The sequence below is a fragment of the Diceros bicornis genome, chromosome 26 (genome assembly GCF_020826845.1).
Source record: "Diceros bicornis minor isolate mBicDic1 chromosome 26, mDicBic1.mat.cur, whole genome shotgun sequence".
Classification (NCBI taxonomy): Eukaryota; Metazoa; Chordata; class Mammalia; order Perissodactyla; family Rhinocerotidae; genus Diceros; species Diceros bicornis.
The window spans coordinates 40,625,263-40,640,071 of record NC_080765.1 but is presented as its reverse complement, the minus strand read 5'-3'; the positions used below and the strand labels follow the sequence as shown (position 1 = coordinate 40,640,071).

Here is a 14,809-nt window from a genome sequence, read left to right as displayed (position 1 = left end):
TTGGGGCTGATTTGACCTCAGATGTTCCTAAAACAGACGTTATTAGTCCTGCAGCAATGAGGAGTTGATTGGTGGGTGGACGCAGGAAGTCTGGCTCGTATTCTGTCCAGAAGGAAGCCACTCGGTCTCCTGGTGCCTTGGCCCACAGCTGGGGGAGATGAGCACGTCAGGGCTCTCAGTCAGCACTTTGCTCTTTTGGTAACTCGTCGTCCAAAGATCTCAAAGTGGTTTTCTCCCCCCATTTCCACTCTTCGGCAGACTTGGTCATCCACCTGTTTCTGTTGAGAACAAAAGGCACTAACGGGCTTAACAGACATGGGCAGATCCATGAATTCCAGGTCACTTGGCATTCTTGCAGCCTGTGCTCGTCCGTTGCCTTTAAGGCGTTTTGCCGTGTTTAAGGCCGTTTGCACTGCCAGCTAAATGGAGATGTGTGCCTGCCTCTCTCTGCAAGGTTTCACTTGTGCGTATATTCATTTATTTATTCAATCATTCATCCATGAAACTTTCATGAAGTACCTGCTCCGTCCCAGGCCCAGTGCTAAGCACTAGGAATGCAAAGATGAAATAAAACAGTCCCTGCTCTCAAGGGACTCACATCCCATTGAGGACAACAGACTCTTAAAGCCCAGTGGCAAGTGCCACAACAGAGGTCTGTGTAGGAACATCAGGAAATCAGAGGGAGCGCCCCAATCCGTCTAAGGGTCAAGGTTTCAAGGAGAAAGTGACATTTGAGCAGGGTTTTGCAGTATGAGCAAGAGTTCACCAAGCCGACAAGGCAAGGCAGAGTGTTGCAGAAAGGGAACAGTATGTGCAAAGACACATCAGTTCATGGTCTCACACCTTTCACTGGGGATCCAGATTCCACAGGCAATATCCCAAGATTCAAGGCCTTATTTAACACACAACCAAAATGCAAACCAACCATAATTCATTTATTGGTGTAAGGATGCTTTCTCCTGAGAACTTGAGCATTGAGTGTAAACATTCAGTGAGGTTCCTGGAGTCCAAAAAGTTGTTAAGCGAGGGCACAACCAGAAGCTTGGCTCTCTTCGGTGGAGATGGTGGCTCCAATATTTTGTTCCCTCCCCATGGGGCACTGCCAGAGACATGAAATCATTTCATCTGGAAAGTCATTTCCAGACTTCTTCACTCCTTGCCAAGGGAAGTTACTTCTCATAAAACTTTTTAAGCCATTTATCAACAAGTTCTTGTTGACTCAGGACATAACGAGTTCCTGAGACATCCTCTTTTGGGGGTGGGGATATAGCTGGAAGAATTTCAAGGAAAAGAATTCTCGGCAGAGCTCAAGGTCATAGAAACTTGGAGGAGGTTGGTGAGAACACAGGAGCCCAGTGGACAGGTTGCCGTCGAGGGCAGAGCCCATGAAGAAGTGCTTCTGTGGCCAACGGTCTGGAAGTGAATCCATCACACATTAGTGCCATGGAGTTTAGTAAATGTCTCTAGTAAGCCTTGTCACTTTTACAGAAAATAAGGTCCAGTAATAGCAAGTCTTAGGACATCCTCACTTTTATTATAAATGGGTGTTTTTTTTATAATTTTTACTGACACTAAGTAACCATGCAAAATTGTGCAGAACATTAATGTATCAATATATCTATACCTATCTATCTATCTATCTATATATATATATCAGCTCATGGTAGAAAACCATAGCTAGTGAGCATCGCCGACTTACGCATACGAAGTGATCTTGTTTACAGTATTCTGTTCACTGTGCCAATAAATGATAAAGAAATTAACATTGTCACAATGTAACTGATGACCATATGCACAAGTCCATCAATTAAATCTGTTTCCTGTGTTAATCAGTATTCCTAAATTAAAAAAAATATTTATAATGCAAACATTGGGGTGAATGTGGCCTTTTTGGTCAGAAATGGTTTTGTTAAGTAATTATTTGACAAGTACTTAATTAAGCACCTATTGTATACCTCTTAGGGATGTCTTGGGGGAACACTATACCTGCATAAGTCTGCCTTGGGCTCAGGAAGCACCGTGAGGCCGTTCATTTCACCAGAGTTCATCAAAGACATACCATGTGATAGGGATGGACATGGCGGGTCCTTACCCTTGGCGCTCACCTTCTAGTAGGGCAAAGGTCACAGCAACCCAGCATAAGGACCAGGATACAGGAAGACCCTGGATACTGTACATGCGCAAAGGATGGGCCCCAGATGGGGTGGAAGTTAGGCCCTGAGTCTCATCTTCCAGGTTGAGCAGGAGCAGCTCCAGTGACCCAGAGGAGGGATGGAAGGCACTCCAGACCAAGAGGATAGCCAACTGAAGGCACAAAGGCAGGATGAGGCAGGCCCTTCTATGGTGTTCAGCATTATCAGATCACAGAGAGGGAGACCAGGCCAAAGAAACCGGCAGGGCTCGGATCCAGAGGGCCGTGGTGCCACGCTGAGAGGCGTGGGCCTTCCACGCAGTGCTGGAGCCACCAAAGGCTTGGAGCAGGGGGTGATCCAACATGCATTTTGGAACGACTGTCCGGAGTGATCACTGTGAAGGACAGGGCGGCAGGGAGACCAGCCAGGAATCTATTGCAGTCCAGATGACCTGGTGGCCTGACTAGGACAATAAGGGGATGGGTGGAGAGGGAAAGAAAAGCACAGAATCCAGGGCCAGCCCTGTGGCTTAGCGGTTAAGTGTGCACCGCTTCTCCGGCCATGCTGAGGCCGTGTCCCACGTACAGCAACTAGAAGGATGTGCAACTATGACGTACAACTGTCTACTGGGGCTTTGGGGGAAATGTTAAAAAATTAAAAAAAAAAAAAAAAAAGCACAGAATCCAAACATAGGGGAGAGTGACCTTCAACACTGGATGCACTTCAGAGTCACCCTAAAGAGATTTGTACAAAATCCTAATGCTTGGGCCCCACCCCAAAGCAATTAAACCCGCGTCTCTCAGTGGCACACTGAGGTGGTAAGTCGATGCCTGACTGGAATGGGCCGGGAGGGAGAAGCACTATGGGAAGGCACAGAGAGATGCTGAGGAAGCACCGGGGGAAATGAGCTGGCGCCTCGGTTGTCCTGGTGTCCTGACCTGGAACTCGGGGATCATGGGCTCTTGTCTCGCTTCTGCTCCCAGCTGTCTCAGCGCCCTCTGTGGCCCTTCTTCTTCTCACCATAAAAGGTATGGTTTGGACCGCGTGACTCCCAAGGTTCCTTCCAGCTTGGACATCCAACATGTCTATGAGACAATTGACTTAGAAGGCAGTGTCTACCATGAAATGTATTTTTTTTAATCATCATTTGTTGAGCCTCTGTTATGTGCAAACATATCCTGCTGGCACTTTATAATTTTCACAACAAACCTACGAGCTATGTATTTGTATGCCTATTTTTAAGATAAGGAAACTGACACCCAGAGAGGTTAGGGGAATCTGCCCCAAATCACACAGCTTGGGAGCCAGGATACACACAGACATGTGAAAGATGACATATTAGTGTATAAACGTGTGTGTGCGTGCACGCACGTGCGCGCGCACACCCGCACACACAGTCAGCTTGGCATTGGTTGAGGAGAAGGACTGTCAACCACTCAAGGACCTTTCTCACAGCTAGCCTGGCCACCAGCCTTGGAAAGGCGATGCACTGGTCAGCATTAGTGTGAACATCCCTAAGGCAGGCGAGTGGAAGGTGCCAGACCCTCAAGGTCAAATACTCTTTGTTAAAAACAGTCACTGTTTTCTACTTTCTGTCCTCCATGCCCCCTGGGGAGGTCGGATGAGGCAGTAGAATGACCCAGCTGTGCTGCTTTCCAGCTGGGTGAGCTTGAGCATGTCGCTTCACCTCTCTGAGCCTTGTCTGCAGAATGACGTTGAGAATAGCAGTGCCAGCTCACACTCACCCAGTGCTTCCCTAGACCACGGGCTGGTCTCAGTGCTTTTCCTGTGGTCGGTCAGTCCTCTCAGCTGCCCGAGTTGGGTGCTTTTATTGTCGTCACTTCACAGATGAAACCAGGGCACAGAGTAGGCTATGTATCTGGCCCACTGGGAAGTGACAGGGCTGGGATTCCAGCAGGCAAGAAGTCTTGCTTCAAAGCCACAGGCTTCTCCTCCATCCACTGCCCCTCTCTGGTTCTCTAACCCGAACAGTTGCTGGGAGGATGAAATCAAATCATGTAATGACCATCTGGCACATGTAGGTGCTTGGTACCTCGCAGTCCCTTTTGCTGCTTCATCTCCATGAACAGCTGAGTGTGTCTCACATACAGTTCTAAAGAAAAATACTATATTTCAGTCAGAGTTCAGTTCCCACTCGTAAATATTAAATCTACTTTCCAACACAAGTACAAGACCAACCAAATCCCAGAGGACATTTCAGCTGTTAATCGGGAAAACGGAAGTTTTCTCACTGGAGTCGCACAAACGTGGCCGGATGGCACCGGCCCTGCCAGATGAACTCCAGTCGGGCACGATCGGGCGGTTGAATGCTGCAGGGTCGAAACGAGGCCATCAAGGTTGGACTGCCTGGGGTTCAAAGGGACCCTGTTGCTTTCCATTTGGGGACTCACAAGTCCTGAAATCACAAGGCAGCAAGAGGAAGCCTCCCAACCCCGGTTATTTGGGCAATTCACCTGGGGCTGCCCCCCCCAGCAGCTAAGCCCGCCAAATCTGTCCTGGAGAGAGCATTAAACGTGGTGTTTAATGACGGGCTGGCGTGGGTATCTGCCCCGCGACAGGCAGTGTCTCACTGTTGCAGGAAGGACAACAGCTCCCAACCGCGCACGCCGTGAACGTGCCAGTTACGGCCGACTCACCACGGTCTGGAGGACCCTGGTCTTCCTCAGCTCGGGCTGCTATGACAGAACACCACAGACTGGGGAGCTTAAACAGCAAACATTTCTCACGCTTCTGCAGGCTGGCAGTCCGTGGTCCGGCTCTTGGTGAGGGCCTCTTCCTGGCTGTCCTCACATGGCCTTCCTTGGTGCATGCACACAGAGTCTCTTCCTCTTTTATTTATTTATTTTTTTTGTGAGGAAGACTGGCCCTGAGCTAACATCCATGCTAATCCTCCTCTTTTTGCTGAGGAAGACTGCCCCTGGGCTAACATCCGTGCCCATCTTCCTCCACTTTATATGGGACGCCGCCACAGCATGGCCTGACAGGCAGTGCGCAAGTGTGCGCCCGGGATCAGAACCTGCGAACCCCCGGGATGCTGAGGCGAGCACGCACACTCAACCGCTGCGCCACTGGGCCGGCCTCTATCTTTTTTTATAAGAACACGAATCCCATCATGGAGCTCCACCCTCATGATCTTATCTAATCCTAATCACCTCCCAAAGGTCCCACCTCCAAACACCATCACATTGGGGGTTATGGTTTCAACATGAATTTTAGGGGGGACACAAACATCCAGTCCATAACAACTACCACATGAAAACTGACATGACACAGACCACCCATCCCCTACATCTAAATTACACACAGCGCAGGATATGGAGGGACCAAAGTCTAGACAGTTCCCAGCAAACGGGAAGGAAAACCAGTCTACAAGGGACAAACACAGTTATGTCACTGACGCTTTCACTGACAGAATGTTCCCTACTGTCAACTCAGCTCCCAAGTACGGAATGGGAATTCATGGTTGAACGACTCTTCTCTTTACCTCTGGCGTGAGGGGAAAGGATGGAAGAAGAGACTGTGTTTACTACAGCATTTTCCTTCATTTGTTAAGATGGATGACATGCTAATTATGAAAATTTTAAACAATACTAGGAGGTTCTAAAGTTGAAAGTAGAAAAGTCTTCCCTTCATCACATCCACCCCTCCCACCCCCAATCCTCTCCCCAGAGGTAACCACTGTTAACGATCTGGAATGCATGTATTGTTTTTAAACACAAATAGGATCACACAGAACTATATTGTTCTATGATATATACATATATATATAGTTCAACCTCATTCTTTTTAAGGGCCGTGTAATATTCCACAGTATGGATCTACCAACATTTATTTAACTGTTACCTACTAATGGAAACTTAGTTTATTTCTAGTTTTGTTGTTGCTATTGTTTTGTTTGTTTCACTATTGGGAACACTCAGTGAACATCCTCATATGTATGCTTGGGTACTTCTAGTATTTTGGAATTGTTGTCAAAGGGGGAGAATTGCCAGTGTATCCACCACCTGAATCTAAAGACCACTTCCATTTTCTGAGAAGCTGCTTTACCATCAGAGGCACGGCTTTTGGGAAGGGTAAATCCCAGTGATTCTCAAAAGTCAGGGTGCCTTGGGATTACCTGGGAAGCATAAAAATACAGATGCCCAGTTTCTACTGGAAGCTACAAGGTGAGTTTTGTTGTTGCTGATTTTAGGGTTTCAGACAGCTCCCAAGTACTGCCCCACTGGTGGCTGCAGAAGCCCTAACCCACTCGGTCATCACATGGGGATCTGTGATTTAAGGTCAGAATAAAGGGATGGAATAATGCATTTGCTCTGTGTGCCCTCTGCTGGTACTGCAGAAGCAGATCATGTCTCAAAGTGGAGGCTCTTTCGTGCCAACGCTGGTGAGAATGGGGGTCTCGCCTCCCAGTATGGTGACACTTCTGATACCAGACAAGGTTGACATAAGGGAAGCCATATTGTGACTTTGAATGACTTCTGAGTAACTAACCCAGCTGGGCATGCACCCTTCAGATCTGACTGCTCTGTGGATTTTACAACCCCTGCTTGTGCACATACCTCCCAGTTGTGATAAGATAACTTTGTTGTTTTGAGTTCCTTAGGAATGTGATGACCCCCGAACAGAGAGTCTATGCTGATAGCCATCAACAATGAGAACTGAAAGATCTGGTGTGGGAGTCCCAGTCTGTAACACCTGAGGGTCAACATTCCTAACCCCCTCCCCTGTAACCCACCGGCCTATATAACTGCTGTAAGATTTTGTGTCCCCTTAAGATGGTTCTTTGAGACATTAGGCGGCCATCTTCTCCCTTGCTGGCAAGCTGGAATACACTGCCCTTTCTTTTCCACCATCTTGCCTCCTGACAACTGGCTTTTGTCTCACAGTGAGCAGATCGTGCCCTTTGTGCAGTGACATTTCTGGCATGACTGTCACCCCAGGCTATGAGCATCACCTGGGGAATCCAGTCATGGGCCTGGGCAGCAGTATTTTTTGAAAGCTCTCCAGGTGACTCTGCACATGGAGCCAGGACTGAGAACCTATTCTTCAGGCAAAAAATTGGCCCGAGAGCACGACGTCCACAGGGGCTTGTGTTCCTCTGGTGTTTCCTGTCCTGGTAGTCTATTTCAGGAATTCCCAGCCTGGCTGCATTTCAGAATTGGCTCCAAGCTTGTGAAAAAGACAGATTCTGGGGGCCAGCCCAGTGGCGCAAGCGGATGAGTGCGTGCGCTCCGCTGCGGCAGCCTGGGGTTCGCGGGTTCGGATCCCGGGCGCGCACTGACGCACTGTTTGTCGAGCCATGCTGTGGCGGTGTCCATGTAAAGTGGAGGAAAATGGGCACGGATGTTAGCTCAGGGCCAGTCTTCCTCAGAAGAAAGAGGAGGATTGGAATCAGATGTTAGCTCAGGGCTGATCTTCCTCACCAAAAAAAAAAAGACAGATTCTGGGGACCCATCCCAGACATACTCCATCAGAATCTCCAGGGGTGAGGCTCGCTCAGGTAATTGCTTACAACCCACCCAACACCAGGGGCTGAGTTACTTTGTGTTTTTAATGAGGTCAAGGTCAAATCATTAGTACCTCTTAAGCCATAGGCACAGACTGCACATCTTTGGGGGAAGGGGTTCACAGTCATTGAAGGAACTGATAAGCAGGGGAGGGAAGGGTACAGAAGGGAACCAACAGCTCTCTGTAATTATATAACGGACTCTTCTGTACAACCGAATCGTGACTACAACTTCGTGAGCAGAAATAACAACACCCCTGGTATACAGAGGAAGAAACTGGGGGTGGAGAGAGAGAGAGAGGTGCAGGTCTCTATGCAGATATCCAGGGAGAAAGGCTTCCAATGCAAAGGCCCCAAGGCTGAGTGTCCTTGGTTACTGGAGGAAGAGCAAGGTGAATACACTGAGTGAGGCGATCAGGGCGGAGTGGGGAAGGGAAGACAGCTGGGGGCAGGGGTGGGCCCTGAGGACTGCAGCTCTTACAGCAGTGACGGGGTTCTTTTTTTTAGGGTCACTGGTTGCTCACTGGGAGAACAGACTCTAGTAGGACAAGGATGGAAGCAGCAGGTTGCAAAGACCCAGAGGAGATACGAGGGTGCTTGGGCCAGCCAGAATGGCCGCGCTGCAGGGGGTGGGAAGTGGTCTGGTTCTGGTCATATTTCTGGAGTCCATAAACCTCGAAGTCAATGGAACCACATGCCATTTGCCCTGAAGAGAGAGCCAGCACTCCTGAATGGCTTTGGCCCTCCAGGACCCTCCAGGCCCACGACCAGGCTCTGGCTCACACCCTGAGCACCACCGCATACTAGGAGCATCCTCCTGCGTGCGCAGCCCTCTATCTAGGAAAACCACAGCTATGCCCAGACTGACAGTGGGTGCGCTGTGTCCCCAAACATCTGAGGGACACAATCACACGCACAGTCCCCAGACCACCGTCTCCCGTTGGCAGGAATTAACATGGGATGGGAATTTAATGAAGGAAACAAATCCAAAAGCCAATAACCTTTCATTTGCATCTTTAACTAAAAATGAATAGGAATTAAAAAGAGCTGTTTCCTCTCGTTCTTAAAAGCCCCCAAACTTCTTTCACTGTTCTCTCCTTTCTCTGACCCTCTAAGGCTTCCCATAGCGATTAGGATCAAATTCAGGCTCCTCCCCTTAGCAAGTGCCCCCAGCTCCTATGGGGCAGAACTGCACACTTGCTGTCCCCAAAGCCTCTGTGCCTGCCTCCTCCTCACACCCCGGCTCCCCCTCCACTCAAATGTCCCCTCACCGAGTCGTGCGCCCTCCTGCTATTCTGGAGGAACCAATCTTCCTCAGCAAGAGGAGGACTGGCAACAGATGTTAGCTCAGGGCTAATCTTCCTCAGCAAAAAAAAAAAAAAAAAAAAAGGAAATGACTTAAATATGACTTAAATAGTAAAGGTTAAAGAACCAGCTACATCCACTCAGTGGAATACGTTGCCATTCCTGATTTTTTTTTTTTTTTTGCATCAAGAGTACTTAAATGAAAAAATCAGGGGCCGGCCCCGTGGCTTAGCGGTTAGGTGCGCGCGCTCTGCTGCTGGTGGCCCGGGTTCGGATCCCAGGCGCATACTGGCACACTGCTTCTCCGGCCATGCTGAGGCCGCGTCCCACATACAGCAACTAGAAGGATGTGCAGCTATGACATACAACTATCTACTGGGGCTTTGGGGGGAAAAAAAAATTATAACATGAAGCAAAAAACCCAAACAATTTCAGATACAGTATAACATCTATGTTTTTAAAAAGATTAGAAGTACAATGAGATAACATTTCACACCCATTAGGATGGCTATTGTCAAAAAAAAAAAATAGATGCGGAGAAACTGGAACTCTCATGCATTGCTGGTGGGAATATAAAATGGTGCAGGTGCCATGGAAAAGTTTGGCAGGTCCTCGAAAAGTCAAACATAGAATTACTGTATGGGGCCGGCCCTGTGGCTTAGCAGTTAAGTGCGCGCGCTCTGCTGCTGGTGGCCCGGGTTCGGATCCCGGGCGCGCACCAACGCACCGCTTCTCCGGCCATGCTGAGGCCGCGTCCCACATACAGCAACTAGAAGGATGTGCAGCTATGACATACAACTATCCACTGGGGCTTTGGGGGGAAAAAATAAATAAAATCTTAAAAAAAAAAAAAAAAGACTGACCGTATGATCCAGGCATCCACTTTTGAGTGTACACCCAAAAGAACTGAAAGCAGGCTCTCAGCTATTTCTACACCAACGTTCACAGCAGCATTAGTTCGTAGCAGCATCATTCACCATAGCCAAAAGGTGGAAACAATCAAAATGTCCATCAACAGATGACTGGATAAACAAAAGGTGGTATATACATATATTATTCAGCCATAAAAAAGGAATGAAGTTCTGATACCTGCTACCACATGGATGAACCCGGAAAACATTATGCCAAGTGAAAGAAGCCAGACACAAAAGGCCACACAGTGTAGGATTCCATTTATATGAAATGTCCAGAATAGGCCAATCCATAGAGACAGAAAGCAGATTAGTGGTTGCCAAGGGCTGAGGGAGGGGGAACGAGGAGTTCCTGTTTAATGGGTTCAAGAGTTTCTATTTGAGAGGATGAAAAAGTTCTGGAAATGGATAAAGGTGATGGTTTCACAACACTGTGAATGTACTTAATACCACTGAATTATACACTTAGAAATGGTTAAAAGGATAAATTTAAGTTACGTATATTATCCTACAATAAAAAAAGGACAGGAAGGCTACACAACATTTAGTCATTGACTTTTGAGTGGCAGAATTATAATGATCATGTCTTCCTTCCTCTTTACTCTATTACAAATTGTATAATAAACATATATTACTAATTATGGGGGGCAATGCATATAACTGGCTTTAGTTTATAAAATAATGCCCCAGCATATAGTTCATCTGACTTTATCACACTGCAGATGCAAGCCCCTAGACCCCTGGGTGGTGAACACAGTCCTAGCAAGGGGGCTGTGCTCGTGTAGACAACATCCCTGCCCCAGCCACTGTGCAGTTACTGTCCTGGCAAGATGTGATGACCCACCTCTAGGCTTCCTCCCAGTCCCTTCCTTCTGCCCCCGGGCCCACGAAGGGGCACAGCACAGAGCTCGAAAAATCCCTACCAAATGCCTAGAAGCCTTTCACTGCCCCATCTCCCCTGGATTAATGGTTCACGTTTGCTCCTGGCTGTTGAGTTTGGAAAGCCCTTGACATGTATTTGTTCTCGCACTCATCGCATAGACAGGCAGGATTTTCCATTGTACAGATCTGAAAACAGAGGTTCAGAGAGACTCAACAACCTGCCCGAGGACAGGGAGTTGAGGACAGGGAGTCTTCCAACTCCCAATCCTGTGCTCCCCGCCACACCTCTCTGACTTCCGACCTCACAGCAGTTACTGTCTGAGTGAATCTGGCATAGCTTCCCCCAAGAACTGGCTCTTAACAGAAACTCCTGGCCATTACCTGTTTGAATGTCACACACAAGTGCAGTAAGTATTCTCACGAAGGGCCTCTTTCCTAAACCCAGTTACTAGCTTCTGCCTGTGAATTTTCCGCATCCCAAAAGACAAGTCCCCAGAGGCCTTGGCAAAGTCTCCAGCTGGCCGGTCCCCTTCTTCAGCCTCACTCACACCCTCGGCCTTCCCATGGGAGATCCAGGTGGCCCAGGGTGACCCAGAGGCCCGGCTCCCAGCTGTTCACTTGAGCGTGTCCAGCATCCCAAACACCTGCATGAAACGCTCCCTGTCCAGGATGCGGCCGTAGCGCAGGGTGAGGTAGAAGGTCTGCTTCCCGCTGTACTGCTGAATACGCACGAACAGCTCCTGGGGCCGGTCCTTGGTTTCCGTCATGGGGACCACGTCGGCCACGGGGCAATACGTGTCCTGTCGCCAGCCCCAGAAGGTCAGGTGAGCCACCCGCAGCACGGTGCCTGACTCGTTCACGTACAGGATGCCCACCAGCCTCCGGAAGAAATAACTCATCCAGCACAGCATGGCCAGGGCAAAGCCAGCGATCCCGCCCACGAGGCACAGGGAGTTGAAAGTCATGAGGCCCTGGGAGTACCAGTAGAGGCCAGGAGGCAGGGCCACCACCGTCAGGGCCGTCTGTGCCACCTTCAGCTGAGACAAGTACCCGAAGGCTCTGATGGCATCAAATCGGTAGACCATCTGGAATTTCTCTGTCTCTGTGCCTGGTGGCTTCTCCTTGGAGGCGGGCGACTTGTTCCCCACCCACCTCCTAGGATCCTGCCCACTGCAGCACCATAGCCGGTAGAGAGGCCTTCCCCACGCCGCTGGCCCTGGCAACCGCGGCACAACCCGGAGGAGGGCAGCCTGCAAGGGAGACAGGAGACCATTTCTCTCATAGAACTCAACCATGCTAATCACACAATGGACATCTGCAAAGCATCTTACACCAAGGCTCCCGACCATCTTGTGAGGTCGCCATTATTGCCAGAGACAGAGAGAAAGGGAAAGCCAGATGCTGTACCTCATGTGATCTTCATGCAAGCTGCGCAAGACAAGCATCCCTCCTTCCACATTACCACCGAGAAGCCCAGAGAAGGCAAGAAATTTACCCAGACACACAGCCAGCGAGTGGGGCAGGGTCTGATTCAAACAGATCCTCTTTCCTCTAGGCAGTTCAAGGAGATTCATTCGTCAAACACCCAGGGAGGGCCAACTCTGGGCCAGGCGCTGGAAGCATAAGGCTGTGCGAACATTTACCCAAGCAGGAAGCTAAACAATCAATGTTCTGGTGGGGAACAAATCCAAGAGATATGCATCCTAACAACTTCCCAATTCTCTGTCAGGGGAAAGCGTCATCTTGGGTGCTGAAGGGAAATGCTGTGTTCTTAGCCTAGTTAGGGGGAGGGGGAAGAACGAGGGAGGAGGGAGGGATGAGGCCCAAGGATTTTATTAGACGCACAGTTCTACACCTTGACTAGTGCAGGGAAAGATGCCTTGGGTTTTCGGGCCAGATCTGGGTTCTCGTCCTGGCTCCTGCAGTCACCAGCTACGGGTCCTTGGGCAAGTTACTCCTCCTCTGTGGGCCTCAGTTTCTCCATCTTTCAAATGGGGATTCGGAACACGCTGACTGAGGTAATGCTTTTAAAGTCCTCAAATGCACTTGATGGACTTGCACGGTGCGCACTCAGTCACATTTAATTACCGCTGTTGCTGGCCCACGTGACCTGAGCGCAGAGGAAGCCGGGCGATTGCAAATCGTAACCCACCCCGGAAGTATCCGCCGCGGATTCTCCGCATCGGAACCCCAGGCGTCTGCCTGCCTCCCCCAGCCCTGACTCCGACCCCAAAACCAGGTCACCTCCCTGAGTTCCCAGCACTCGCCTTCTTACCATGGGCCAGCTTCCTGCTGCCGGAAGTGAATCCCATCTTCCCCCGGAAACTTTAAGAGCGCATGCTCGGCCGTAGTAGGCCAGCTCTGGGGCGCGTTGCACTCTGGGATTTGTGGTCCGGCGAGACTAGCTGACGTTAGTCCCAGGCATTGTGGGAGCGGATTCTCCTCCTCCCGGCGTGCCCTGCGACACGGGGGCCGAACCCGGAAGTTCCGGGCCGAGTTCCCAGTGCCAACGAGTCAAGTCGCGTGTGAGGCAAAGTCTGGACATGGCGGCTCCTGGGCCAGCGCTCTGCCTCTTCGACGTGGACGGCACCCTGACGCCACCACGGCAGGTAGGCGGCGCCCGGCGGGCGGGCAGCAGCCAGTGCAGAGCCCCCTGCTGCTCCTATGCGGGACGAACGGCCGCCCGGGGTGGGCGTCGAGGGGCGTCCAAGAACCGCCTCCCTGCTGTGGCGGGGCTAAACTCGCTTCTGGGTGCCCTGGAGGGATGCGACGGAACCCCAGCCAGCTCTTCAAGACCTCAGGCTGCTCGGAGAGATGGGACGGGGCCGAAAAACTCTTGAGAGCAAGAAGTTTGTATTGGGTTGGGAAACGCAATTCTGGACTCGCACCGCAAGCCCGGGTCGACTATGGGCTGTGCCTTGTAGCCTGATAGGAAAAGCATGTTTCTAAGGCAAACAGACCTAGTAGAGGCTCAGCTTTACCTCTGGACAGCTGTGTGACCTTCAGCAAGTAGCTTAACCCCAGGGCCTCAGCATCCACAGCTTTAAATGGGGACATTACGTGTTACATATGGTGATTGTGAAGGTCGAATGAAGTCAAATAAGTTCATGAAAGTATCTTGCATACGGTAGGCCGTGTTCGGTGATATCCAATAAATATTATCCGCCGCCACCACCCCCTCCTCCAGCCTCTGCAGTGGACTAGGGTTATGGAGGAGACCTAGATTGTTACAGGCTGCCTGCTGAGAGCCCCCTTGGACCCATGGAAACGTGCTTCCCACTTCCAAATTTTGCTGCTACGGGCACGGATAGGTTTGAGTTAAGATCAGCATTTGTGTTCAAGCTTGCTCTGGCCTCCCCGTTGCACAAATTGGTCACTGAACACCAGCCATTTGAACTTGAGAGTGGGCCCAAATGGCCTCACTATCTTCAAGTTCTGTCCCTGCCACCCTTAGTTTTGGCTAGGTGGTAGTAGTGGCATGCTCCAGAATTCCACGTCGACTGTGTGACCCTAACCATATCATTTTATCTTTGTGAGCCGCAGGTTTGATTTACCTAGTGATGATACTCAACTGCAAGTTCTCGAAAGGCCCTTTTTGACTTTTTTTTTTTTTTTTTTGCCGACAAGGCTTTGTTTTTTCTTTTAGACATTCCGTCCCCAGTAGATAGTTGTATGCCATAGTTGCACATTCTTATAGATAACCGCTAAGCCACGGGGCTGGCCTCTTTTTGACTCTTGAGATTCAGTGATCAAGACACACTAGGGAGTTGTTAAAAGCCCATAGTGGTCTAGAGCAGAAGTCAGCAGTTCATGGTTTGTAAAGAGCCAGATGGCAAATACTTTTGTCTTTGCTGACCATATGGTCTGTCGTAACTAATGCGACTTTAATGCAAAAGTAGCCATAGACCATATGTAGACACAGCGTGGCTGTGTTCCAGTAGAAGTTTGTTTTATTTACTTATTACAAAAACAGCCAGCTGCTCAATTTGGCCTGTTGGCCATAATGGTCTGCAGGGTACATTCCAAGCTTCTTTACATTATGTCATTGGACC

The 14,809-nt window shown here is 49.7% G+C and overlaps 2 protein-coding genes across 3 annotated transcripts in view; one reads left to right on the top strand and one right to left on the bottom strand.

The window, feature by feature from the left end:
* Nucleotides 1-10,119: 10,119 nt before the first annotated feature.
* On the bottom strand, nt 10,120-12,973 carry TMEM186 (transmembrane protein 186). Its single transcript, XM_058570088.1, has one exon. The coding sequence runs from the start codon at nt 12,104-12,106 to the stop codon at nt 11,372-11,374; it is 735 nt and encodes a 244-aa protein (XP_058426071.1). The 5' UTR covers nt 12,107-12,973; the 3' UTR covers nt 10,120-11,371.
* Nucleotides 12,974-13,247: 274 nt separating this feature from the next.
* PMM2 (phosphomannomutase 2) overlaps nt 13,248-14,809 on the top strand; it is a 28,878-nt gene continuing 27,316 nt past the window's right edge. The window contains exon 1 of one of the 2 annotated variants that reach the window (XM_058570082.1): nt 13,248-13,366. In XM_058570082.1, coding sequence (XP_058426065.1) covers nt 13,301-13,366 — 66 coding nt within the window. In that variant the 5' untranslated portion in view covers nt 13,248-13,300. The remainder of the gene's footprint in view (nt 13,367-14,809) is intronic. The other variant, XM_058570084.1, reaches the window with a different exon arrangement.